Source organism: Crocuta crocuta, unplaced genomic scaffold (genome assembly GCF_008692635.1).
Source record: "Crocuta crocuta isolate KB4526 unplaced genomic scaffold, BGI_CrCroc_1.0 scaffold433, whole genome shotgun sequence".
NCBI classification, from domain to species: Eukaryota; Metazoa; Chordata; class Mammalia; order Carnivora; family Hyaenidae; genus Crocuta; species Crocuta crocuta.
Window position 1 is genome coordinate 2298989 of NW_027530001.1, and position 27557 is coordinate 2326545.

At 39.2% G+C, this 27557-nt stretch overlaps 1 protein-coding gene across 3 annotated transcripts in view; it reads right to left on the bottom strand.

The window, feature by feature from the left end:
- PLD1 (phospholipase D1) overlaps window positions 1–27557 on the bottom strand; it is a 208221-nt gene that overhangs the window by 59066 nt on the left and 121598 nt on the right. For 2 of the 3 annotated variants that reach the window (XM_077763675.1, XM_077763674.1), the window contains exons 13-20: window positions 23161–23271; window positions 20126–20326; window positions 18916–19129; window positions 18212–18325; window positions 13435–13563; window positions 12580–12698; window positions 10845–10958; window positions 193–303 (exon numbers count right to left, since the gene is read on the bottom strand). In XM_077763675.1, coding sequence (XP_077619801.1) covers window positions 193–303; window positions 10845–10958; window positions 12580–12698; window positions 13435–13563; window positions 18212–18325; window positions 18916–19129; window positions 20126–20326; window positions 23161–23271 — 1113 coding nt within the window. The remainder of the gene's footprint in view (window positions 1–192; window positions 304–10844; window positions 10959–12579; window positions 12699–13434; window positions 13564–18211; window positions 18326–18915; window positions 19130–20125; window positions 20327–23160; window positions 23272–27557) is intronic. The other variant, XM_077763676.1, reaches the window with a different exon arrangement.

Here is a 27557-nt window from a genome sequence, read left to right on the forward strand (position 1 = left end):
AGAGTCCTGAGTTAATGAAATTGCAAAGTGAATGTCAATTATGCTGAGGAGGTAAAAATTCAGGTTACCTGAATTCACATCTCAACATAGGCCGATTAACGTAGCAGATCCTGAGTTTGGGGACCCTGCAGTGTCTGTGAGCCATTTATGGGAAGGCAGGTTGTCATACCAATTTACATGATCAGGACTTACTTCTATATAGATATAGTGCTTGCTGTTCTCTATTACATGGATATACGCAGCATGGATGGACTCTTCATGGTATTTTATACCAGCCGACCAATCAGCAGCAGAGCGGAGCAACTGTAAGGCAGCAATCAGAAATGGGTAAACAATGGAGATGACACCAGATATATTAATAGAATGAAATCTATTCTTCTTTGTCTACACAACTGAATGATTACAGTGGCCTGGGTGCCATGTGTGGGGCAAGGGAGAGTAGGTGGTTGGGAAACTGGTCCTTGGACATTATCTACAAGGAAGGAGCCCAGCTAGAATCAAGTCCTGAATATATCTTCCTCCACCCAGGATTATTTTCAGTCAAAATTAGACACCACCAAGTATGGCTTCTACCAAGAGTTGTTCAAAAGTACCTCTTTTGGTACCTACGAGTAGGGTGACCATTGGTATTCTTTTTCCATGATGGTTCCACAATTACTATTTATTAATAGTACCACTTTTACTCTCCAAAGTGCCCTGGTTTGAGTCATGTGATATGGTCATCCTAGCTCTGACTTGATAATGTGCTGATTCCTTTTCCCCCAAGAGACAGTGCTCAGATTAATACATTTTAAAATACCAATAGATTCATTTAGAGATATAATCTTGACTGTGGTTTTAATTGGCTTTCTGATTCTTAGTGTGTCTCTTCATTGCTCAGCTTTCTCAGTCATACCGTCTTCCTCTATTCGGACACTCACCTGCTCCTACTTGGATTACTTAAGAGCTTACAGCTCAGGTATCTGAGTATTTGTTAAGTATGCTGATACCTGGTGGGATCCCCTAGTTCAAAGCTTAGCCCAACTACTTTGTAGCGTTGATCTTGGTAAAGTTTCTCACACTCCTGGTGTTTCAGATTTCTGTTCTGTTCAGTTGAACATCTATTTTATAGGATTTTAGAGAGGATGAAATGAATTTCTATGAAATGTTCAGGAGGCCTGTTACCTAGTATGTGGTATATAAGTGTTTGCTATTACTAATGAGAACATTAGAGGATGCATTTGAGCTGTGGCAGATCACGTTGAAGAGTGATCTCTGACATGACCGTGCACAGGAGGGTGGACTGGAAGACATGCAAATCTTCAGCACTAAGAACCATTGTTGGTCTCTTTTCCAGCATCCTAACTATGACTGCAGTACAATGTTGGGCATAGAGTAGTGCTCAATAAAAACTTAACAATTGATCTTCCTTGAGCAGTAGCATGACAGTGCTGAAGAATCATTATTTGCTCTTCCTGATTTGAAATGAATATTGAAACTCTCATGAGGTCAATTGAAATGGAAAATAAAAGAATTGTTCCGCATTATTAGGAATGTATAAAGCAATCCAGTACATAATTGGTTTTATGTCTGTTATGTATAAAAGATGGTAAAATTCTTGATATAATCAATAGCTTAAAAAATAGCCTCTATAACACTAATTAAATTCAAACTAGTACTCACTAAATCATTGATTGTATTATCCTCAAAATGTTATTCCTTTATTTAGTATGAGGTATTTATTACAAAATAGCTTTCCTCAAAACACTTTAATTCTATCAGATGAAAATGCACAATTGGAAAATTTAATGTGAACAGCAACAGGCAAATATCTCAAAAGAAAACTCATAATGGGGACACCTGGGTAGCTCAGTTGGTGAAACGTCTGACTCTTGATTTCAACTCAGGTCATGATCTCACAGTTCAAGAGTTCAAGCTCCGCCCTGACAGTGTGGAGACAGCTTGGGATTCCCTCTCTCTTTGTCCCCACTTTCACACTTGCTCTCTCTCTCCCTCAAAAAAAAAATCCCACCAACCCCCCCCCCAAAAAAACCTAAAAAACAACCTCTAAGGAAAATATAAATAAATAAGAGTCACACTGGGAAAATATCTTGATTCATAATCTCTAAGGAACATTATTGCCCATCAGTAGAAATAACACAATATTGAAGTTTTATTTGTTAGTCCACTCAAATTTATATTGAATTTTGTTGCTAAGGGGCATAGCCCTAAAAATGCAGGCTACCTTGAGAAGATTCTTATGCTACACATACTGATCTGATTCTGCTGGGAACGATGTATAAAATTGCAGAGTATACTGGCCAGATATGAACTCTGGAGATCTGTGTTATAGCTCTGCCCTTACTAGCTCTTTCCCCTTGAACAAGTCATTTTAATATCACGGAGGCTCAGTTTCCTCCACTGTACAACTGAACTCTCTCTCTCTCTCTCTCTCTCTGACTTCCTCCCTCCCACCTCGACACCCCACAGCTACTGGGTAAGGAAATTAATGGCATAACAAACACAAAGAAGTACAGTATGTGGCATGTAGTATATATTTGATGTATAGGATTTCTACCTCTGAAAACTTCCAGGCAAAATTTATATACCATCCTTGGTGGTGATTTCTCAGTCTTCCCCTCAAATCTCGAAATCTTATACTCTTCTTTCCTTTTTCACTCTCAAAATTTGCCCTGATTCAAAGATTTAATAAACCCATTAACATACGATAGAAATTAGGAATGCCAAATAGCGTTCAAGTCTAAGTAATTTGAAGTGGCTTCCTGGACAGCTATGCTGAAGAGAGGCTCCCTTGGAACTAGACATGCTGGGGAGGAAAGCTAAGCCTGATGGCCAATGGCTCCCATGAAGGCCAAGTAGGCAGGTCATATATCTGCCATCTTTCTTGTGAAAGGTAACGATAAATGTTTCCCTTTATGGAGGGCTTTAAATGTTTAAAATAAATCTGTTTTTTTTTTTAATGGTCATTTCTTTTTGAGATAGAGAGTATGAGTGGAGGAGGGGCCAAGATAGGAGGGGGACAGAGGATCCAAAGTAGGCTCCACACTGACAGCAGAGAGCCCAATACAGGGCTTAAACTCACAAACTGTGAGATCATGACCTGAGCTGAAGTTGGATGTTCAACTGACTAAGCCACCCAGGTACCCCTAAAATAAGTACGTTTGTAGGCCAAAAGAAGACCATGAAGGACAGCATAAGCAAGGTGGAGGGGAGCCCCCTAATGCCTATTAAACCTCAGCATGTCAGAGCCTGCCCCCCCTCCTCAGGGGGCTTCCACATTACCATTACTCCCATTGTGGGAGTCCAAACTTGTATTATTTTTTCACAGCGAAAATGCATTTAATTTTTAAAAGTCATTTTGTATTAAACTTGAACATACTTCTCAAGTAACACAGAGTAAAAATAACTTGGGAGTACTATTTATTTACTATTATTCTAATTAGTTAAAATCTATCACCACACACACAAAAAAACTAAAAATACAGATTTTCCTTTGGTCCAGCCTCTACCCCTGAACCAGGGACCCTGAGGTGATCTACAAATCAACTTAACTGCTTTAAATGCTTGACGGTCTAGAAAGCTTATAAACAGCCACACAGGTCAAACACTTCGTGACTGACTCCCTTCTGTTTTGCTTTGTTTTTTAATGTTTTATTTATTTCTGAGAGAGAGAGGCAGTGTAAGCAGGGGAGGGTCAGAGAGAGAGGGAGACACAGAATCTGAAACATGCTCCAGGCTCTCAGCTAGCTGTCAGCACAGAGCCTGACGTGGGGCTCAAACCCATGAACCATGAGAACATGAGCTGAGCCAAAGTCGGACGGTTAACCGACTGAGCCACCCAGGTGCCCCCTTCTGTTCTAAATTTAAGATTTATTCTCCCCTTTTTCTTATCTGACCAACTTGTCCTGCGTTTTTGTTTTTAACCAGTGTAACTGAGACAAGCCTCAAACCCTTGCTCACACATGTAGAAATGGGCTTCATCTTACTCCCTACCCCAAGTATATACCGAGAATCAAATCTAACCCTCACTTTTGAAACCTCAAGTTTGAATACACAATTTTAAAGTGTATAAAAAGAGCATATTTCTAATTTTATGTTTTAGCCTCAAAACCCTAAGTAGACCCAGTTATTTTCCATTGTATCTGTCCTATTTTTTAACTTTAAAGATAGCCTTCTCAAGTGAAATAGGTGAAGGGGATTAAGAGGTCAAAGTTCCTGTTATAAAATAAATAAGTCATAGAGATGGAAATAAAGAATGTGGTCAATGCTACTGTACTAATGTTGTAGAGTGACAGATGGTGACCACACTTACCATGGTGAGCTCTGAGCAATGTACCTAATGGTTGAATCACTTTGTGTAGATAGATAGATAGATAGATAGATAGATAGATAGATAGATAGACAGATAACCTCTTTCTCCACAAGCCCTGACTCCTTTATATACAGTGGGCCCAAGCTGAATATACAGATTGATATACAGAATTCTCTTCTTTTATTTTTAATGTTTTTTTTAAAATTTATTTATTTCTAGGAGAGAGAGAGAGAGACAGCGTGAGCAGGGGAGGGTCAGAGAGAGAGGGAGACACAGAATCTGAAGCAGGCTCCAGGCTCTGAGCCGGCAGTCAGCACAGTGCCCGACGCGGGGCTCGAACCCACGAACTGCGAGATCATGACCTAAGCGAAAGTCGGACGCTTAACCGACTAAGCCACCCAGGCGCCCCTACAGAATTCTCTTCTTGAAGGAAAACTTTCAAAACTTCCTTAGTAATTGTCCCAAGTTGCTTTTCTCTTACTATTATGCCTTTCTTCCCCATAAATTCAGCACATATCTTAATTTCTCTTTATTTCCCTAAACTCCCAAGTAAGTCACGGACCAGAGATTGCTAGGGCAAGAGCACTTTCATAGGTCTCTCAAGCAGAGGTTGGCCTCCATGCAGTCAGGAGACCAGGGGTGCACTCAGACTGGTGGGCCTCACTCTGCCAGTCTGTACTGAGGAGCACAGACTAGAAGCACCAAGAAATAGGAATTTGTTCAAGGATCTGCCTCATACTGTCAGGCTCTTCCTTCTGATATTGAAGGAGATAATCCACAGAAGCTCAGGACAGTGCTGGACAGGGAGTAAACACTCTCCATTTAAGGGGCTTCTCCTGTCCAGTAGCAAGCACAGAAGTGTTACTACATGAAGGCCCAGTCCATAAATGGAAAACAGCTTCCATGTTAGGAAACTGCCTTAGAAGTAAGTTAAGTGGCTTTCTTTTATCCTCACCTATCTACTTTACTTTTTCACAATACAAAACATCTTGTGGCCCTTTGAAATCTACATTGATTCCTACATTGACACCCTTTGGGGATTCATTTGGCCATTCTCCCCAAGTGCAGGAACAAATTTTTCCAGTGATCTAATTTGGATGTCATTCACACTTGCCTGTATAGTTTCTTTTCAGTTTAATTTTTTCTAACAGACAAAGAGATCAAAGATATAACTCCAGTGGAATTATTTCCCTCAGTTTGGCAGGACTTCTCCACAATGATTATCTAAGGGATGGCTTTTCTGGAATAAGCTGCCCAATTTAACAAAAAAAGACTGTTCCCTATATTGATTCCATATTGATGCCAATTTGGCATCAGGCTTTTTCTTTTACCTTAATAGACATGTTGAATGTCTTCTGTCTAGGTCATTTACCTTGAGTGGCAGCGATAGCATTCAGGACTCTAGTTTGTTCTTTTCAGGGGGAAAACAAGTTCCCTTATACAGTCTATGCATAAGCGGTTTCAGAACTTTCTTTCCTCCAATTCTCAGCCCCATGCCTTTCTCCTGCTTTGTCTTCTCTCAATGTTCTTGGCAGGCTTTTGAGAATGCCCAGCTCTGAGGGGAAACACCCAAGTTTATTCTAAAAGTGTTGGTGGAAGTTGCTGAAGTCAGCTTTCAGGTTTGGATGACTTTCTTTTTCCCCCAGTAGCAGAAAGTGTGTCGGTGGGGGTGGGCCTGGCTCTAGTCTCCAGGGCAGGCAGTGTCAAGCCTTCTGTAACAGCTGTATCAGGGCTGGTGTGGAATCACCAAGGATGGTTGGAGCCAATGGTTGTGTGTTAAAAAAATTAAATAATTGGGTTCCCTTTTTCAAATAAAAAACATAAATAGTACCTATTATTTATCTATTTTCTTATGTCAAATGCTCTTCTCTCCCTTTCAATAAATATATGGTATGAAGATTTTGTATCCAGAACTAGCCTAGTGACTCCTCCAGAAAAACGTAAATTTCTTTGTTCCAAACTCTTGAAAACCCAAGGGAAAGCTTGAAGACTGAAGCTGCTATCGATATAACCCACACGAGTGCACCTCCTCGAAGTGCTTTGCGTGGGTTGGCTTATTTAGCCATCACCACAACCCTATGAGGCAGATGCTTATTATGATCTCTGTTTGGTTGATGAAGAAAACGCAAGCAGAGATGTGAAGTAATTTTCCCAAGGTTGCACAGCTCGCATGTAGCAAAGCTAGGCTTTGCACACTGACTCTAGGCTCTACCTCTTCCCCTTGCTCCATCCCCTTGCTCTTTTTTGAGTTAATTAAGCTTATAGTCTCTAAATTATATTATGAACAATAAACTATGTTAGAGGGGCGCCCGGGTGGCTTAGTCGGTTAAGCGTCCGACTTTCGCTCGGGTCATGATCTCGCGGTTCATGGGTTCGAGCCCCGCGTCGGGCTCTGTGCTGACTGCCAGCTCAGAGCCTGGAGCCTGTTTCAGTCTGTGACTCCCTCTCTCTCTGACCTTCCCCTGCTCGCGCTGTCTCTCTCTCTCTCCTAGAAATAAATAAAACATTTAAAATAAAAATAAAAATAAACTATGTTAGAAATCATGTTAAGATTTGTTAAAAAGAATAGCCCTGTGGCTCAGTGGCTGAAGCGTCTGGCTTCAGCTCAGGTCATGATCTTGCAATTCACGAGTTCGAGCCCCACATCAGGCTCTGTGCTGACAGCTCAGAGCCTGGAGCCTGCTTGGGATTCTGTGTCTCCCTCTCTCTGCCTCTCCCCTGCTCATGCTCATGCTCTGTCTCTCTCAAAAATTAAAAAAAAACGTTAAAAAAATTTTTTTTAATTAAAAAGAAAATCAAGTTGCCTACTTCATACCAGGTCCTATCTCCTGGCTCCCTTCTGGATTCTTTGGAAAATCGGGGATTTGGTCAGATTATTGCTTTTGACCTCTAAGCTCTATATGCTCATGACTTGAAAACAATAATGTCTAGACAAGATGAATGATGTTTAGAGCCAGTAAATAATGTGAAGTGAAACAACACCGTGGTCAGTACTTTAAAGAAAAGGAGAAATGGAGCAGGGTCATTTCTTTTCTTTTTTCGGTTTCTGGTCATCTCAGACTTTCCTGACTTCAGAAAGCTGCACTGCCTGGGTGTGCCCAGTGTTTTCACAATCTAACTTATTTTGGCAGTTCTGAAAAACACCTTCTGGCAACCAGTAAAGACCCAGGTTTTGTGAGTTCTAACACTTTTTAAATTGTGTGTGTGTGGGGGGGGGCTGTTTTTAAGAAAAGGAATACGAATTTATATATGCAAACTTTGTATATGCTACAATTACAGTCACAGCCTCCTTCCTGGTCTCCTTGCTTCCATTCTCTTTCTAGTCGAAGCTCTTACTTACTTCTCCTCTCTTTCTAGTATAAGTTTTTCATATGTAAAAACTTAGGTCCTAAAGTATGTTTGTTCAGAGAGATGGAAATAGACGTGTGTTAAAATGAGAGACCCTCTGTCAATTCAGCTTGGGAAATTTCTCATAGCACGTTCATTCGTGGTGATTCCATGCTACACATCAGCATAACAAAGGCACTAAGCAATCCTGGGCTTGAAAAATCTACAAAAATGTATCTGTCCATGAAATGTTTTTTTGTGGATAGCTATTAGCATTTCCAAGGTAAAACTGGGTCAGCAAAATTCTGATCGAAGTTAATTTTCAATAAAGCATTCCTGTATCATGCTTCTTCCTGGATGAAAAAAATAAGTTCCAAAGTTCATTAACGCCTCCAGGATCAGGTCCAAATGAACCAGACCAATAGTCCATGGCATCCCTAATCTGGCCTTATGCTGTCTCAGCTTCATCTAACTACCTCTTCAAGAGCAAATGGCCTGCAGCAGTTGGTTTCCCCCATAGACGAGCAGGCAGTCGTATTCCTTACAGGAGACATCCCACCAGGTTCTCTCACTCTTACTCACAAACTCTCAAGCTGGCATTTAGTCCTAGTCCACACGTAGCATTGTTAACTGAGTATTTCAATGTGACAGCTTTCTTTCTCCCAGCAAACTATGTTTCCAGAGGCAGAGAACTTTTGTCTTCTTCCTCGGCACTCGAGTATGCATTGATGACTTCACTGGGCAAACAGATGGCACTTAGTAAACATGTGTTGACTGAATCAATGAATTCATGAGTAAGTCTTGGTAGACTTCCTTTCAAATCAGTTGGCTTTACAGGTTTCTGAGTCCAGGCCAACCAGAGCAGATTGAGGATGAACATACAAGCATATCAGGAGATATCAGGGATCCAGCCCCCTCTCTAACACCACATCCAGTAATCGGAGATGGTGACTTAAGAGAGGCCTTTTATAGAGTGGACATGCAGGGTATTTATTTACCTTGCCGGGGACTGGATGAGAATATATAAAGCAGGGCTTTAACAAGAGATAGTAGAAGATATATGTGTACACAACATCGGAAAAACTTCCTTTGCTGATCACAAAAATGTACCATTCCCAGAAATTCCTTTTTAACAGATGCGTAATTAGCATCTGCTGACTTTGATAAGTTGATCACTGAGTCAATTTTAATGCCGTCTCAAATCTTAAATTAAATTCTCTTATTTTCTTAACATGGAGGCTCCTATTCTATCTTATGGCATGGTTAATTTTTCCCTCCCAGTAGAATAAAATTAAACAGGCTCATAAAATATTCATTGACTTACATATCAACACATATATATATGTGCCTCTAAGTTTAAATTAGTTGCCTCCTGTAGCCTGGGGTAACTAAATATTTGCTATAGGTATTTCTCCTGAGTGGCTTACGTTTTTGATTGTTCTATTATTTGATCTATGGCCTGAAATGTCTTCTTATTCCTTAGATACAAATACCTCTACTTGTATATAGTACAAAGTAACTGATTTAGGCATTTCATTTATATAATCATACTCACTAGAATCCACGTCCAGATTCTATAAATCCACATTAGTGATGTCAGTGGCAGATTGCTGGATCTTTACTTAAACAATACTTTTGATGCTGATAGCAATGACCTTGAACAAAAGGCAATGGCAAAGGTGGCCCATCCAGGCTCTGCCCCTGATGTTCTCAAGATACTTGAGCCGAGGTAACAATGGACCAGAGCAGAGTTTCAAGGTCCACCTTGACTGATGACCAGGAGCAGGTGACCTTAGATAAGTCTCATAGCCCCACTGAGCCTTAATTTTCCTATTTGTAACTTGAGATGGCTAGACTGTATGTGGTAAAATTATGCGCCTCCATTAAGCAAATCCCATGTCCTATTAAAAGAGCCTCTAAAATGCATTCGGTTAATTAGGAACTAAAATTAGATTGAACTATAACTAGCTTTTTAGATACGAAGTATCAGCCACATTGCTGGTGCTTAACTGGTATCAGTCCCAGGTTTACTGCATGTCAGGTTGCTAGAGTCACTTCAGGAGGAATTAGAGGACAAGCCTTTCTTCCTTGACTAGCCTTTTCTATGGCTCTTTATTAATTTATTTCCTCATTTTCCAATTATGAACACATTTATTGGAATCCCTGTGACATAAAGATTTCTTAATTTACATGTAAACTTAATACATTTTTGAGGAAACCAAAACCAGACCCTTGATAGCAAATGTTATGAATGAAGGACAAAGAAACTTTTAAACATGTTTTGTAAGTGTAGGTGAGTTATTCCAGATTGATGAAGCCTTTTTAGTCATTCTGCAACCCACCAGTGATAATATCCAACATTAAAAAAAAAAAAGAAACAAAAAGATAAAAATATAAGTTTCTTGAGCACTTGATGTTTTTACAATTCATGTATGAAACATTATACAGATTAAGAAAGCACATGCTTTTGGAGCACCTGGGTGGCTCGGTCAGTTAAGTGTCTGACTTCAGCTCAGATCATCATTTCACGGTTCGTGGGTTCAAGCCCCGCATCGAGCCCTGTGCTGACAGCTCAGAGCCTGAAGCCTGAAGACACAGATTCTGTGTCTCCTCTCTCTCTCTCTGCCCCTTCCCTACTTGTGCTCTGTCTCTCTTCCTCTCAAAAATAAATAAGTATTTTTTAAAGATTTAAAAAAAGAATGCACATGCTTTCTGTGAGACCCTCTCATAAGGGACATGCTTCCTAATGATTGTTTTATATTTCAGTTATAAAAGTGAATCAGCTAAGAAAATTATCAATCACCTGCCATGTGTTAAGACTCTAGGACAGCTGACGTGGGAGGAAGAGAGGCAGAAAAGAGATGAGTGTATCACTAACAAAACTGATAATACAGGTGAAATAAGAGATGGACATGTAAAGATAATGATGAATACTCTACAGTGTAGGATAAAAGATGAGTGACAGATATAACAAGTGCTGAGGAAGGAAAAATGTGTACTTATTATATTTATAAAAGAGTTCTCAAAAGAGAATAAATGGAATAGATTTTAAATAGGAAATATAATACTAAATTTTCAAAGGCCTATTCAGATTTGCTTTGGAGTGGCCCTCTCTGAAAAATATGAAGCCAACCTAATAGACACTTGATCTAATAACAGTAAGTTTACCCACAAGCATTTGGTGAAAAAGAAAGGCCAGACTTACCTGTACATTGGCATGGACAGACCCAGGCACTTGATATTTCAACTCATGGGCTGTTGCTTGAGATTTTGGAAGCAGAAAAGGATAAGAAAGGGACCGATATTTTGACTTCATTATCTAAAATGAAGAAAAACAGGAGAAGAAAAACAGATACAGATGAGAAAACAGCACCATTCTTCCCTACTTTGTAATTGTAAAAGAAATTAAGATTCATTTGAAAAAGAAAAATGTTAACAGTGGATGTTTCTAGTTGAAGAGGCAATAGATTACTTCTTTTTGTGTTCTTTCCATTTTCCAATAGCAGAGAACTCCTTTTTCCCTTCTTTTTTTACCTTTTGTAGCGGGTATGTCCTGGTTTATATTTTTAAGGGAAGCCTAAGTATCATCTAGAGTTATAAAGGTATATAATTCCAAAAATTGTATTTTTTTTGTAAACTGATTTCTTACTATGTGGTAGATATCTTGTCACAGCAATGTATAACTATATACATATTTTAATAACTTCATAAGAAAATGATATAGAACTATATGTAATAAATTCCTATTCATTTGCATTTCAATTATTTCCCATTTTATCAGAATTATTAGAAGCAATGTCCAAATAAGTTACCTTGTTGAATTACCTTTTTAACTTAAGTATCCAAAAAAGGTTGTGATAAAGGTTGTATACTTTTTAAAAAGTGTTTTGAGGTTTACAAATTTATCCTGCCAGGAACAGAGTACACAAGTAACAGAAATCCACAAACCAATCACAGATACTAGCAGGTTAAAAGTAATATCCCTTCCCAGTCAGTTAAGCATCCGACTTCGGCTCAGGTCATGATCTCACGGTTCGTGGGTTCAAGCCCCACGTTGGGCTCTGTGCTGACAGCTAGCTCAGAGCCTGGAGCCTGCTTCGGATTCTGTATCGCCCCCTCTCTCTCTGACCCTCCCCTGCTCACGCTGTCTCTCTCTCTCTCTCAGAAATAAATAAAACATTTAAAAAAAAAAAAGTAATAACCCTTCATTTATTTATTCATGCCCCCTTAATTTTGGTTAAAAATATTTCCATTATTTCTAAGAGATTATAAAGTTTATATAAATGAAAGCTCATGTAAATGAAAAATAAGGGGAGACTCTAAGCTGTTGATAAAATAATTTTGTACCAAATTATCAAGGAGACTAAGGCCTTGTCATAATTTATAGCAAATAAAATGGAAGCTTAATGATTCCTGGATAGTAGGTACTTAAGTTATTCCTCAATGTAATGAAGGCACACTAAAGATGACAGTCTGGACAAAAGGACAATGACTTCCACTTCTCATTCTATTGCTCCCTTTGCTCAGAACCACCTTCCAGAAGTCTGGACCAGTATGAACCCAGTGCAACACCAAGACCAGAAGGACTTGAAAGCTCGAGCTCTCTCATCCAAACAAGGCCCTTGTCCCCCTACAACGGCCTTCTAGGTGACCATCCATCCAGACTGGATGCTTAATCAACACTGAGTATCCAAAAATGTTAAAAGGATCACAATAGGCCCTGAAAGTACTATCTATCTCTCTGCGCTTTGAATTGCCTGTGGTGTGAACGCTCAGGGACATTTTCTTTTTCTTTTGCCCACAGACCCTGGCCCTCTGGCAACCAGGCACTCCAGAGCAGATGGGCCACTGCAGCCCCTTTTTGTCAACCCGCTAGATTTCTCCTCTTCCAGGCTCTCTCTCTTTAGGTGGACTGAATCATGATAAAACCATCCGTGTACCTTCGTGAAGTTCCAGCGCTGGATGAAGTGACGTGCCACGTCACGAGCTGCCTTCCCGTGGACTGCAGAGGCAATGTCGTGCCATGGCATCCGGGGAGTGGAGTACCTGTCAATGAAATCTGCCCAGGTGCCCCAGGCAAGGTCATCACTAACTTCAGTGTCACTGACACACTGACACCAGCACTGACCCCACCCACAATATGTAAAGGAAACATGGTAATGTTCACTGTGCATATAGTACTTGGTTGGGGTGGAACAATACCTTTATAGCCAAGGAAAACATAATATCTATTACATTGAGGAGCACAGTCTCCCAAGTTCCTCCCCCAATATGTTTCAATTTCACTTAGTACAAGATAATCACTAGTCAAGGCAAGATGTGAATTGGTGTAAATTATCTAAGGCTGTGTGCTTAATATTACATTTTTTTTTTTAGATCCTGTTGAAATAACCTCAGGTTGTGTATACAGTTCTGTCTCTCTCGTCTCTTAGACATGTAAGCACAGTGATAATCTGGAAATGGGTCATTATAATGCCGGAAGATAAGGATGATAAGCAGAAGAGGAGATCAAAGGAAGGCATCACTTCTTGCAGAATTATAGATTACCCCCAAAATAAGCCTCGATAGAACCTGGAGGTCTCAAACAGTAAGTTATGTTTCATGCTCCTGTCTTATTATGACTACAAGGAAATGTCCTTATGTATATGAGTGGATCATAATCTCCAAAGTTTTAGCAAATATTCAAAACAAACAAAGCAGAACAAAGGACCTCACATCTTGTACGTGCGTACTTGCTGAGATGCTGACAAGTAAAAGAGAAAACACAAGCAACCACCCACTACCACGGTACTCACCAGCAAAAGGTTTATCAAGTTGAACCCAGTCTTTGAAGACAAAATTGCAGTAGTCCTTTCCATGCCAGAACCTGGTTTCCCCATGGAGCTCTCCCATGCCCGTCTGTAAACTGCGGAGGGAGCTGGTGTCTGTGAAGGCAGCAGAGACTGTGTTCAGGTGGGCCCCAGGGAGGGAGGCTCACCTCTCATTTATTAAATGCCTAGAGACTTCTGAACTGTTCTCTTTAAGCCTCAGAACTAGTGAAGCATGTGTTCAATCTATCTGAGGATGTGGGCGGGCAAGATTTCATAATCCGTATGAGTTTACCATTAGTGGGTAGTTGGGGCTATAACCAGGTGCATTACTTGACCATGAAATTCAATGTTCTTCTCCCCATCTACTAGATGACTGAAGAACAGATCACAAAGTTAACCATGAATAAAGAACTTGTTGAGAGGGACTATAGGAGAGCGGTAAAGCCGGGTCAGGCAGAGAAACATGAGATGTAGAGGCCATGAAGAAGTCATGCCCTTGGCTCTCCTCAACCAACATGGTGCACACCCAATACATAATTTTGTCTTTTGCATCTTGGAATCAAGAACCTCAAATCAGCACACAGCCCCTGTTCCAGCCCTGGAATTGTCAAGCTGACTGGCACTGAGCTTCATCTTTTTGGGTCAGAAATTCTTTTTACGCAAAAGGGAGAATTTGGCCTAGATGGCATCTAAGATCTTTGGGCTCTAACATTCTATACTCCCAATATCATAAATGACATCCATAATAAAAATCACAAGAACACACAGAACTTATGATCACATAAGGCACAAAAGCAACAACCCACTGCAGCATTTCACAAAGAGCTTGGCTGGGACCATTTGACTTAAGGATGAACACTCTGACTTAAACAGTTTGTGCATTTATGGGATATGTTGGCCACAAAGACAACTAAGCAGGAAGACAAGTAGAACTACAAATCACAAAGCAGCGCTTGGCACAAAAGAGGCACTTAACAGACGCTGGATGCAAAACTATTCATTGAGTGAATAAATGGTAGCACGTACCAGTGAGAGGAGTGGACTGGCCTCCTACCACCACATGTCCCAGAACTGTCTTTCTAAAATGCAGACTCTTGCCTTGAAAGCATTCTAAGATCACCTGCTGCCTGCCTATGGGGAGTCAAGTCCTAAAAGCTGAGTGTGCACAGAAAGCTCTTCCTAAACTGGTGCCAATCTCCCAGTCTGGGTCTTGTTCTTCCTCAGACCAGGCCCCGCGCACAAACCACATTTCTCAGTGTTTCAACAGGCGTGATGTGTTATGTCTTGGTACGGTTGGCAGATTATTCCTTCTGGTCTGGAATGCCCTTCCCTCCCTCTCATCCTCAACTTCACACCTTTCCCGAGCCGCAATAGCTGTCACCTGTCCTACAGGGACCTCCCAGATCCCAGAAGGGAGAGGCAGCCACTAGAACCGCCATCGAACCATCAGTAGCTGCGCATCCCAGTGCCTCTGACTCTGTGACATAGTTGTGTACGGATGCTTGCTCCGCACTCGTGTGTCAGCTCCTCAAGGGTGGGGAGCGTGCCTTCACTGCATGGTGGAGCGCCTGGCATTCTGTAGGTAATCAATATGTACGTGCAGAGCAAAGGGTTTTAAACAATCAGCACACACACTGATAATATTCTACCTCAAACTGAGTAATTAGCCTTCAAAGGTTACTGAAATAATCTATAAAAGAAAAATGTCTTCGAGTACTAAATATTAACAAAACTAAATAATGTTAAAAATAGCATTCTGTTGACTTCTCTCAGTGATTTATTTTCCCGCTTTGTTGAGACTGAAAGGCCAAAGTACTGGCAGTCTGTTTGCTCACCTGTAAAATCTTTAGAGTAAACATGGCATTTTTATATTTTTTTTTAAAAAAAGAGAGAAAGGAAACAGAAGAATGAAATAAAATCTTGGATCAAATTCCAGACTAAAAAATATATATACGATAATGTTATATATATAAGCTAAAGCTTAACATTTATACACATACGTGTGTTTAAAAATTAACTTTCACCTAACAATCAGGTATGATAAGAAAAACAAAACAAAGCAAATTCTTGTCTCAGAAAATTGTGCTGGTACTGATTGGATTCAACCTGCTCATAGTTCAAATCTGTTTTTTGTTTTGGTCATGGCCTACATTATTCTGAATAAGTCAGTCTTCCCCAAATACGAATGAAATATTAAGGCCAGAGAGCTAAGGACTCATAGTTGCTGTGACTACTGCTCAGAAGTGCATGAGCACCTATAAGCAGGAAGAGAGGTTTTTACATCAGCAATGCTGACCTGAGGGGCCCTCCTCAGTCTGTATTTGGCTCCCAGTTGATTTTATAATTTCACCTGCCTTGTCTTTGACATAGGTTTTCATGTCAGTTTTCTGCAATCCTCCTCCATCAGTGGCCCAGACACTGGCTGTAAAGTTCATGGAAAGGGTGTCTTCCTGCCCTTCACCCATTTCTTCTGGCTTTGCCTCTTCCTCTCTTCTTTTTCTGGTCTCTTGGCTGCCAAGGCTGCATCCCCTACACCATTACTCCAAACCACCCCCCCTTCTTGACCTTCTTTCCTAATGCCTCCTCCTTCACAAAGTTCTCCCTAACCTTCTCCTTAGCTTGCTCCTCGAGCTCTGGCTTCTCCTTTGGCTCTCAGATCTACAGCCCCTTCCAACGCCTCACTTAGCCTTCTCCACCCAGTTGTCCCACCAACCCTTAAAATCATGTGTTTTAACACTAGGATCATTATTATTCCCACAAAATCAAGTCTTCCTTGTGATTTCTGCTTTCTGTTCACAGTTACTAAAGCTCAAACCTCAGAATCAACGTTGGCTCCTTTCTTTTCTTCTCTCTCTTCTCCACCTACCTCTGATCACCACTTCCCAAGTCCTATTGAAATTCTGCTGATTCTTCCTTTGGAAAAAGTTTCTCCCATTCACTTCATTCCCAGGACAAGCTAGTCAGACTCTCTGTGTCTCTACTGTAACTTAGTAAAACTAACTCTCCACCCTACCACCACCCATCTCTTCCAAATACCACCCCCACTTCTCACCTCCCAGGAATTCGCCAACATTTAATAGATGAAGTTCAGTGTCACAGCCTGACCTTCAAAGCCTTCCATATACAGGTACAGATCTATCCCACCAATCCAATTTATACACAGAATTTACTAACCGTTAACCATAATTCCAAAGCTCAAAAGCTCTGAAAATTCAAATGTTTTCTCATAGCTCATGTGTTAGCAAAATCAGACCTGAACTGACAAGGGATTATAATCTTTATTTGTCCCACCTGGTGTTGCACAAATATAAATGATCTGTTTACAGGGCATTTCCTGGACCCTGCAAGCAGTATAACATAATATAGAGTATAGGTATTGGATTACCTTTCTAAAATCTGGAATCTTCTAACTTTTGAAGCACATCTGACCCTTAGAATTTTGAATAAGAAATGGTAGACCTCTATGCATTTACCTCATTCCACACCTACATCTGACATGCTGAAATAAACACTTTTGGCATTTCCCATATATGTGCCTTAAGATATAACATCTACCAGGGCACCTGGGTGGCTCAGTCAGTTAAGCGTCTGACTTCAGCTCAGGTCACGATCTCAAGGTTTGTGAGATGGAGCCCTGCATTGTCTTTGCTCTCAGCACAGAGCCCTCTCTAGATCTTCCTTTTAGTGCATTTTCTAATTAACCCATAGTGATCGTGCACATAGGGTCCACACTAATTTCTATACACCGCCATTAAGGTTCACTAGGAGCCCAGGTCATCGTGGTCTTTTGCATTCAAGTGAAACTGACTTGAAGTAAGAAGCTCATCCAGTTTATATCCTCAGGAAAGGAAGTTATTAACTCAAGCAAATATTCAGTTTCAGATTTCTCATGAAGAGTAACTCTGTGCTTAATTCAGGTTTCAAGTCCTATGAGACAATATGTTTAAATCATTACATAATTTAAATGTAGAGCTGTGCTCTTTAAACTCCTTTTATTATTAACAGCAGAAACTTGCTTTTTTCTTTTTAATTTTTCAACACAAATTCACATGGAACTTTGATATATACATAAGCAGAATTTTCCTGGCTGAAGTAAGTACCAACAGAGGTGGCAGTGCCCAGGGCCCACTCGCTTGGTATACCCCTTTGGAGCCCCTGAGAAACACCAGGGTCCACAAGCGAGTGACCCATATCCAGCCATGGTAGCTGGGCTCCACCTAAGTCTTCTAAGTACTACCCTAGAACCGTGGTCGTGGAATCCAGCCAAAACCTAATGATGCAGTAATCTGCATTTTTGCTAAATCACAAATCTGAATTATGAGCTCTGGAAGGCTGATTAAGCTGGAAGGAACATCACTGTACAAGTTACTTTTCACCTCTAACCATGAATTTCCTCATCTGTAAAAGGGAGTAAATCTGTAATACTATTACCACTGAGCACCACCAGGGCTTAGGGCAGTAACAGCCAGTCTGCACACAATAAACTCTAGCTTATGATTTTACTATGGTTGCCATTCATTATGAACATTACTTGTCCCTTTACATGATCCATTGCCAAATTCCTCTTCATCCCCACTACCGCATTTTAGGCCCTATTTATTCAAATACCTAGTTCTTACAAAAGCTTATCAGATAACAATTTCAAATAATACATGTGGCATGAAAATGTGCAAACAGAAAGCCAATCCAGAAACACACTCACTCTGCTCATGCAGCAAAAGCTGAAGGCTAAGGACAGTCTGCGGCTTCACACATCACTTACCAACGTTAGGTCTAGTGAGCCCCTGCTCAGACTTACTGGAAGAGCGAAAGAGTTTCAGGTGGGGTTTAAAACCATGGATTAAATTCTGACGACTTCTACAGTGGTTACAATAACCTGGAGAAAGTTGAGAGTTCTTTTTTTTTTTAACAAAAAAATAGATATATATCAAATTTTATACACTGAAAAGTAGGCTCGATCAGTGTTAAAACTAGGCAAGGCTATAAAACCAGTCACAAATTCTGTGCAACAGAAAATGGTAGAGCTTTAAGACAAATTTGAAAAGAACAGTAAATTTGTAAGAAATTCTGATGTAGAAAATCTGATGTTCAAAGATAAAACTTCATATATCTCTGGATGGGAAGAGAAAGGAAAGTCTTCTATGAGAAGTTAAGGACGCTTAATACTTTTCTGTTTTTCTTTATAATTGGTCATTGTTTTAGAAATGCTTAGACATCCTGATATCATTGGAAGTATGAATTGTGGTTGTAATGACCACTTGGATGAAAAAAAGCTATAAATTTGTTCTAAAATGAGGAAAACAAAGCCACAAAATGGCATGATACTGAATAGGTTGATACAGCCACTTTTCAGCATTATTCATATTATTCCACTACAGAAAGACAGGTCTAAAAACTGGTTTACAGTGTCTGGCCATGAAAGAACAGAACATTGTCAAGATAAACTCTAGAAAGGCCAAGACTTACTGGAGGCACTGTCAATGCTGCTGATGCTGTCCACGTTGTGCAGGTGGTGCCTGTGGATATGTCTGTAGAGGCTAAATTTCGAGAACTTTCTGGATTTTCCGATTCCTTTCAGTTTTGAATCCATATCGTCAACGCTCTTCAGGGCGGGCTGCTTGTTACTAGGTGTGTTTCTATCTTTAAGGCTTAAGGATTCCATGGACTTTGCTGTTTCAGCCTGAGGGGGAAAAAAAAAGATACTGCATAAGATGTGCAGCAATGTGACCCTTTAATTCTAGTTGAGCTGAAGTGTCAAGTTCACACATGATGGTCTAATAGACACAAAACAATGTGTGAGGTCAGCCACAGGGCAGTGGAGGATTCTTGTGAGCTGCTTAAATACTGGCAAAGGAATACCAGGCGTTCCGTTGTAGATCCCTCCTTGCAGCAGACCAAATTCTTGAAATTTCATACCAGTTAACCTTTTTATCTCAAATACAAGTACCTGAGTTATATTCAGTGTTGAGCTACTGAATTTCTTCCTCCAATAAATGTTACTTTAAAAGAGTGCTTCTTTTACTGCCAACTATTTGTCTTGCTACTTATTCACTAAATCTTTATTTTTTTCCAGAAAAGTCACCAAGAAATCCAGTAGCAAGATGAGACAGAGCCCATCAAAATTTTTAATAAGTGTATTGATATTTTGGCAACTATCAAAGTTGAACCACTAAGCACTGTTTGTGGATATGGGCCTACGGGTATTTTGGCAGCTCTTGATTTAGAAGGTACTTTGAGAAGTTATTAATCTCCTGCTTTCAAAAAGAAATCCCTCCATGACTCCAGACTGACCTATCCTATTTCTGCATGTGTGTAAGCAGAAAGATTTCAAAAACCTTGGCAGGTGCTTGTAATAAGGCTGCTTATTTAACTTCAGGTTCAACTGATACACATTTTTGTTTATGAACTTTTTTTTTCCAAATAGGAAATGAATTTTTTGTTTAAATGGAAAATAGGAGTTAATTATGAGCTAGAAAATGCTCTATTGGATTTGTTTTCTCTTACAAGAGAAGAGATTAAGAGATGCAAAGTTACAGACTTGCTAGGTGGTCTTTAAAACCGGGTCTGTCCATCCACGAATATGCTACCCCTCAGGCAACCAATCAGTCAGTTATGCTATTAACACGTACAAATCATGTCCCTTCTATGCAGTTCCGTAAAGGGGGGATTTACTTACTGTGAGGGAACTCAGAGATGGCCCTGTGGTGACACGCTTCACGCTGCCCACGTCCGTGAGTCTGTGTTCATTGTCATCCCACCTTCCATAGGCCAGGTCGATCCCACCCACAAAGGCCACAGACTGGTCGATGACAACGATTTTCTCGTGATGAGCCCACAGATATACACTGGAGGATACATGATCTGGGTGTCTCATCACCTTGGAGGGGAAAGGAAACCCACATGTAGTGCACTTGTTAAAAAGTTCTTCACTTCATAATAAAGCAGATGTTTTATCCCCTGAATAGCATTTTTTATAATTCAAACACCAGAATATGCTCTGTATACACCAAACTTCTAATTTCATTGTCCATGTTTGCAAAAAGACGATTCCTGGTTACTTTTTTAAGCCTCCCGACCAGCCCTGCCCCATACCACATTTAGGGGCAGCTGCCATTTAAATAGAAATTTGGCCACATATTTCAGTAAAAGTCAGCTTAATGTAATAGCTGATTCCTTTTTTCCACCTCAAAGGCTTATGTAATACCTGATCTTACTTTAAAAACAACAAAAAACCCTAAAAATGTTTAACCAACATCTATCTCTGAGAAAATTTTTAATAGATCTATTGATTTTTTGGCAGCCACTGAGTTGAAATTGCAAGCATATGCATAAAGGGATAGACATACTTTGGCAGCTCTTGATTTGAAAAATATTTTGAGAAGCTATTATTCTGCTTTCAAAGAGAATTCTCTTTATTTTTTAAAAACCTTTTTGGGACGCCTGGGTTTCTCAGTTTGTTGAGCGTCTGACTTCGGCTCAGGTCAGGATCTCACAGCTTGTGAGTTCCAGCCCCACGTTGGGCTCTGTGCTGACAGCTCAGAGCCTGGAGCCTACTTCGGATTCTGTGTCTACATCTCTCTCTGCCTCTTTCCAGCTTGTGTGCACTCTTTTTCTCACTCTCTCTCTCTCTTTCTCAAAACTACAAAAATTTAAAAAAATAAAAAAATAAAAATAATTTTTTTAATGTTCATTTTTTGAGAGACACAGGGAGACAGAGCATGAGTGATGGAGGGGCAGAGAAAGAGGGAGACAGAATCTGAAGCAGGCTTCAGGCTCTGAGCTGTCAACACAGAGCCTGACATGCGGCTCAAATTCATGAACTGTGAGATCATGACCTGAGTTGAAGTCGGATGCTTAACTGACTGAGCCACCCATGCACCCCTAAAGAGAAATCTCTTTAAATGATCCCAGACTGACCTATCTTATTTTTGTATATCTTTAAGTAAAGCATTCCAAAAACTTTGGAGACTACCAAAGTTCTTAGTAATCTACATTTTTTGTTTGTAGTAAAATACACATAACCAAAAATTTACCATTTTGACCATTTAAAAAAATTTCTTAATGTTTTTATTTATTTATTTCTGAGAGAGAGAGAGAGAGAGAGACAGCATGAACAGGGGAGGGTCAGAGAGAGAGGGAGACACAGAATCTGAAACAGGCTCCAGGCTCTGAGCTAGCTGTCAGCACAGAGCCTGACGCAGGGCTTGATCATGACCTGGGCTGAAGCCGGACGCTTAACTGACAGAGCCACCCAGGTGCCCCATTTTGACCATTTTTAAATGGACAGTTCAGTGGCATTACATACATTCATATTGTTCAATCATCACCATTATGTGTCTCCAGAACTCGTCATTTTGCAAAACTGAAACACTATATCCAGTGAACAATAACTTCCAATTCCCTCCTCCCTGTAACCCCTGGCAAACACCATTCTACATCTCTATCAATTTGACTACTCTTAAGTATCTTATATAGATAGAATCATACAATATTTTCCTTTTCGTGATTGGCTTCTTTCACCTAGAATAAGGTGTTCAAGGTTCACCTATGTTTTAGCATACATCAGAATTTCCTTTCTTTTTAAGACTGAAATATACTCCAGGGTGTATATATACAAATCATTATTGAGATTGGGATATTAAAGTGCCCAACTATTATTGTATAATTTTCTATTTGGTCCTTTAATTCTGTCAATGTTTGCTTTATACGTTTTGATGGTCATTATTAGGTATATACATGTTTATAATTGCTGTATCTTTTTGCTGCATTAAAACTTCTAATAATATAGGGGTGCCTGGGTGGCTTAGTTGGGTAAGTGTCCGACTTTCGCTTAGGTCATGATCTCTCGGTTCATGGGTTGGAGCCCCGCGTCGGGCTCTGTGCTGACTGCCAGCTCAGAGCCTGGAGCCTGTTTCAGTCTGTCACTCCCTCTCTCTCTGACCCTCCCCTGCTCACGCTGTCTCTCTCTCTCTCTCCTAGAAATAAATAAAACATTAAAAAAAAAACTTCTAATAATATATAATATCATTCCTTGTCTATTATAAACTTTTTCTATTATAATATCATCTGATACTAGTATAGCCACTCCTCTCTTTTGATCACTATTTACATGGAACATCTTTTTTTAGGCAAATAAAAATACATAATTGTTATATACTGAAAGCCTACTGGAGATTTATTAATTCATATGTCTTGATGTATCTCAATGACTTGGAAATAATTATTGATAGGCTTTAAGTCTTTGGTAAATATCAAATAGGTTTTTTAAAGTTGCTTATTGTGTTTATTTATTTTAATTAGTTTTTTATACAACACGCTATTAAGAAAAAGCTTCTTAAATCCTAGATGAGCTCTTTGTTGCTACAAGCATTCAAGGGACGTCACAGGGAGACCACATCTAAGACATTCCAGGATAATCTTAATGAGGACCATGGGAACTTGACGGAGCTCTTGCATATTAAAACAATTCCAGAAGGTGTGTTCCTGGCCAAATTATCAGGCTAAGAGAAACAGAAATGTGAACTCTGCTGACTCCATCAATATCAGAAGTATAAGAAAGTATTTTGTTTTATTTCTGAGAGGGATCCAATGCTATTTATTCAAAATGCACATTAGGGAATTCTACAAATTACCACTGCTCAAAGCAAAGCACATCTGAAAAAGTACAGAATAATACAGAAGAAAGACTATTCAGAAGGATGAAACTCTTACCTTTATGTTGGGGTGTAGACGCATTAAAGTCCTCTTGCTGTATTCACTGTTGATTCCGAGAGCAAGTTCCACTTCTTTGTAGAGCATTATAAAGATTCTCACCCCCTCTTGCTGTCACAAGACAGAACACAGGAGGAATGAGAACTTCTGGAAGTAGTTCTTTACTTTTCCCTTCCTGTGTATTATAAAATTTCTTCTATAAACAAGACTAATAAGATATTTAATGAAAAATGCAACCCAAGAAGGTGAAACATAAGTGTATATTAAGACACACATGTAACAAAAAGTTATCTCCTTTCTATTCTTAGGACCTGTCACGGCAAGAGACAGTGTCGATATTTGAAAAGGCTGAAATGGTAAGCTTATCAGCTAAAAGTGTCTGATGGTCTTATACCTGTGGACACTTTCAAACATTTACACAACATTAAGGAAAGTGTTGGCCTGATTCATGTTATAGGATTAGAGTTTTTGGGTGGTTTTGATTACACTTCAATTAAAATAACAGTGACAAAAAACTCTGATGGCAATAAATCATACTAAATAGCCCTTAAATGTTTCTGGAGTATTTTAATAGAATTTTTCTTTATTAAAAATTATTTATGTAAAAAACATTTCTTTATCTTCAAAGAGAAATATGTGATTCACATTTGTAACCCATAATCACATCATTAATGTCTATTTATGAAATGACTTCTTTGGAAGTTTCCCTAATGTTCAAAAATTCCTGAGTTTTAGCAGCAGCACAAAATTAACATCGATTCAACCTTAGACCTTGGACTTAAAAGAAGACAAGCAAGGCCATTGTGAAGGTCAAATTAAATCAAAGGTGCTGGATACACCTGAACATGCTATGTAAATAACATTTTTATTAATATTAACTATCAAAGAGACAATGTTAGGGTGCCTGGGTGGTTCCGTTGGTTAAGTGTCCAACTTCAGCTCATGATCTTGTAATTCACGTGTTTGAGCCCCACATCGGGGCTGTCTGTGCTGATAGCTCAGAGCCTGGAGCCTGCTTTGAATTTTGTGTCTCCCTCTCTCTCTGCCCCTCCCCTGCTCATGCTCTGTTTCTCTCTCAAAAATAAATAAATATTTAAAAATTGAAAAAAAAAAAATAGGGGCACCTGGGTGACTCTATTGGTTAAGTGTCTAGCTTTGGCTCAGGTCATGATGTCCTGGTTCATAGTTTGAGACCTGCATTGGGCTCTATGCTGACAGCTCAGAGCCTGGGGCTTGCTTTGAATTCTGTGTCCCCCTCTCTCTCTGCCTCTCCCTCTCTCACATGTTCTCTCTCTCTCAAAAATAAATAAACTTTGTAATAAAAAATAAATAAGTAAATGCAATATTCTAAAAAAAAAAAAAGACAAGGTCTAACAGCTGATAGTATAAAAACTAACATTTTCTCCTCTAGTTCTGGATAGTGATAAGGGTTTAGCTAAATTGCCCCACACCTCAATGTCCTTCCTCTTCTCCCTGTCCAGTCACACAGTCTCCTCATCAACATACAGTTAAGAATATAATCCTCCAGGAAACTCTTATCTTATTTGCTCCCACTTCTTATATAATCTTTTTACTTTTTAGGTTTGCATCCTGAGTACTGCTGTGCACCTTGCAACATTTGAATTTGCATTCTCTATATCCAGCAGCTCTGAAGCAATTCTGAAACATACTGCATACATATTGGATAATGTATCTACACGTAGGCATTTATTCTTTTTTAATTTTAAATGTTTTATTTATTTCTCAGAGAGAGAGAGAGAGAGAGAGACAGTGTGAGCAGGGGAGGGTCAGAGAGAGAGGTAGACACAGAATCTGAAACAGGCTCTAGGCTCTGAGCTGTCAGCACAGAGCCCGACATGGGGCTCAGACCCAGAAACCATGAGACCCTGAGCCAAAGCCAGACGCTTAACTGACTAAGCCACCCAGGCGCCCCTACACCTAGGCATGTAAAATCCTAGAGATAAAAGGCAAGCACTTGTACATGGTGCAGTACTTTATAAAGCATTAGCGACACTGGCATATCTAATAAACTATAGTGACAAAGAGTAATTTAGTTACAATTTAAATTAACAATCCATGGTAATTAGGCATACTTCATGATGGAAATTTGAGTCATTAATTTAAGAAGTCAACTGGGTTGAACACAACTAATTTATAAGAATTGGTTATTTTTGCAACACGATAAAAGTGTGAAGTAACATAGGAGCTAATATTTTTAAGTTGCAGGGTACAAAATCTTGGAGTGCACCAAATAGATATATAGTTCGCCAATAGTGGTCTGCCAATATTATGAAGCATGTTTTGGCCCCTAAATCCTTATAAGAATACATCCCTTCAAAATACTAACACTCAAGGGGTGCTTGGGTAGCTCAGTTGGTTAAGCATCCGACTTTGGCTCAGGTCATGATCTCCTGGCTTGTAAGTTTGACCCCCATGTCATGCTCTGTGCTGACAGCCCAGAGCCTGAAGCCTGCTTTGGATTCTAGGTCTCTGTCTCTATCTCTGTCCCTCTCCCAGTTGCATTCTGTCTCTCTGTCTCTCTAATAAATAAGCATTTACATTTTTTTCAAAATACTAACACTATATTTATTGGTATAATGTATAAAGAGTGCATACATCCTTGGAGGATCATACTATAAATATGTTCTGAGCTGCATTAAGGAAATTTGAATGGGTGATGGGTATTAAGGAGGGCATCTGCAGTAATGAGCACTGTTGTGTGTTAAGTGATGAATCACTAAATTATACTCCTGAAACCAATATTGCACAGTATGTTAACTAAAATTTAAATTAAAAAAGTAAATATAAGTACTATAAAATGCATTCTGACCCTGAAAAAAAATAGGATAAAAAGTATATAGGTCATCCTGTTTCTCTTGTTAAGAGTTGACGTTCAGCTGCTTATTAGTAATTATAGGATTAGTAATAAGTATAGTTTCAGTTGCTTATTAGTAATTATAATTATGCAACTATTATTGCAACCAAGTGCTTAAGGACAGACCAGAGTAAAGAAATAAGGAAGTGAAAGTGTAGGCAAGAAATGAAGAGATTAACTTCTAATAGTTTGGCCGCTGAAGTGCTGAGTGCTCTGCAATAAACCACTGGTGGAGAGCTCTAAATGCAAGCTAGCACATTACTTTTTCCTTCCACTGTTCACATATATTCAGCTATTTGGGTATTTTAGGATTCAGTACTGAATAACAGTTACACAAAATAGCCTCCCATTGAAAGATATAGTATAAAGTTTAAAACCCAAAAGTGCAACCCAAATTATAAAACATTATACCTGACATCTTTCATCACGATTCATTTATCTTAAATGAATGAAATTCTGCTTCTTCGGCTTATGACATTGCTCTTCTTTAAGGATAGTAGTTGCAATTTAGACCCTGGCCTGATTCCTGACTCTGGTCAACAGTTTTCTATTGACCTGCATAACTAATGGATTTTTTAAATATTAGAGATGTTAACACTAATGGGTTACATTATTATCCTCCATTTATGAATATCTGACATTTTCTTCTATATTTTACCTTTTCTCATTGAAATAAATTAACTCCAAAGGAAATGGGGTAGAGACTTTTAAGTCTTTTTAGCTTATATACAAAAGATAAGGAAGTAATAAGGAAGTAATTGAAGAAAACAGTTCATTTTAGGTAATCTGGTTTACAATTATTTACTTACATCTATATCACAATGAACAGTTAATTAGTGACAAAATTTCTGTGATTATAAAGCAATAAATTCTTCTTTTGGTCAAGGTATTACAACACTATCATAAACTCCAAACTACAAAGGGCAAAGGAAAAACATTTCTTGACAATGAAGGCATTTGCCAGGTCATTATCATACAGACTTACACAAAATAGGACAAATATTTGTGCAAAATGAAAGCCAAATTAGAAAAGAATAAAGGAGTGATGTTAATTCTGTAATTTAAGAAATACACATCTGAAGCATCCAATGTTTGAACAATGCCTTTTCATAACCCTAGGGGAAATTACTTTTTGTTTAGAGAGGAAGAAGAAAAGTATTAATAGGCCAGGTAGAAAAAAGGATGCCTTGAGGGGACGATGCAACGTCATGTTTCTTATCTCTACTAAAGTCATGTAACCCAAAGGTTAACAGAATACACGTCACACTATAAACACAGAATAAACTTCATAAAACTGGAGTTTCAATTTTGAAAGTTCTGTCCTCTTTTCTAATTAGTTTTGAATCGAGTAGAGCGGATATAAAAGTATGCACAGTAGGAATTTTTAGGAGCTTTACATATACAAAATACAAAGTTTTATAGTTGAAATCAAAGAGACTTTTTTGAGCCAATTTTTTTCTCTGATTATTCAAAGTACTGTGGTCAAAATATTTTCTAAATGCAGCCAAGTTTGTTTCCTGCT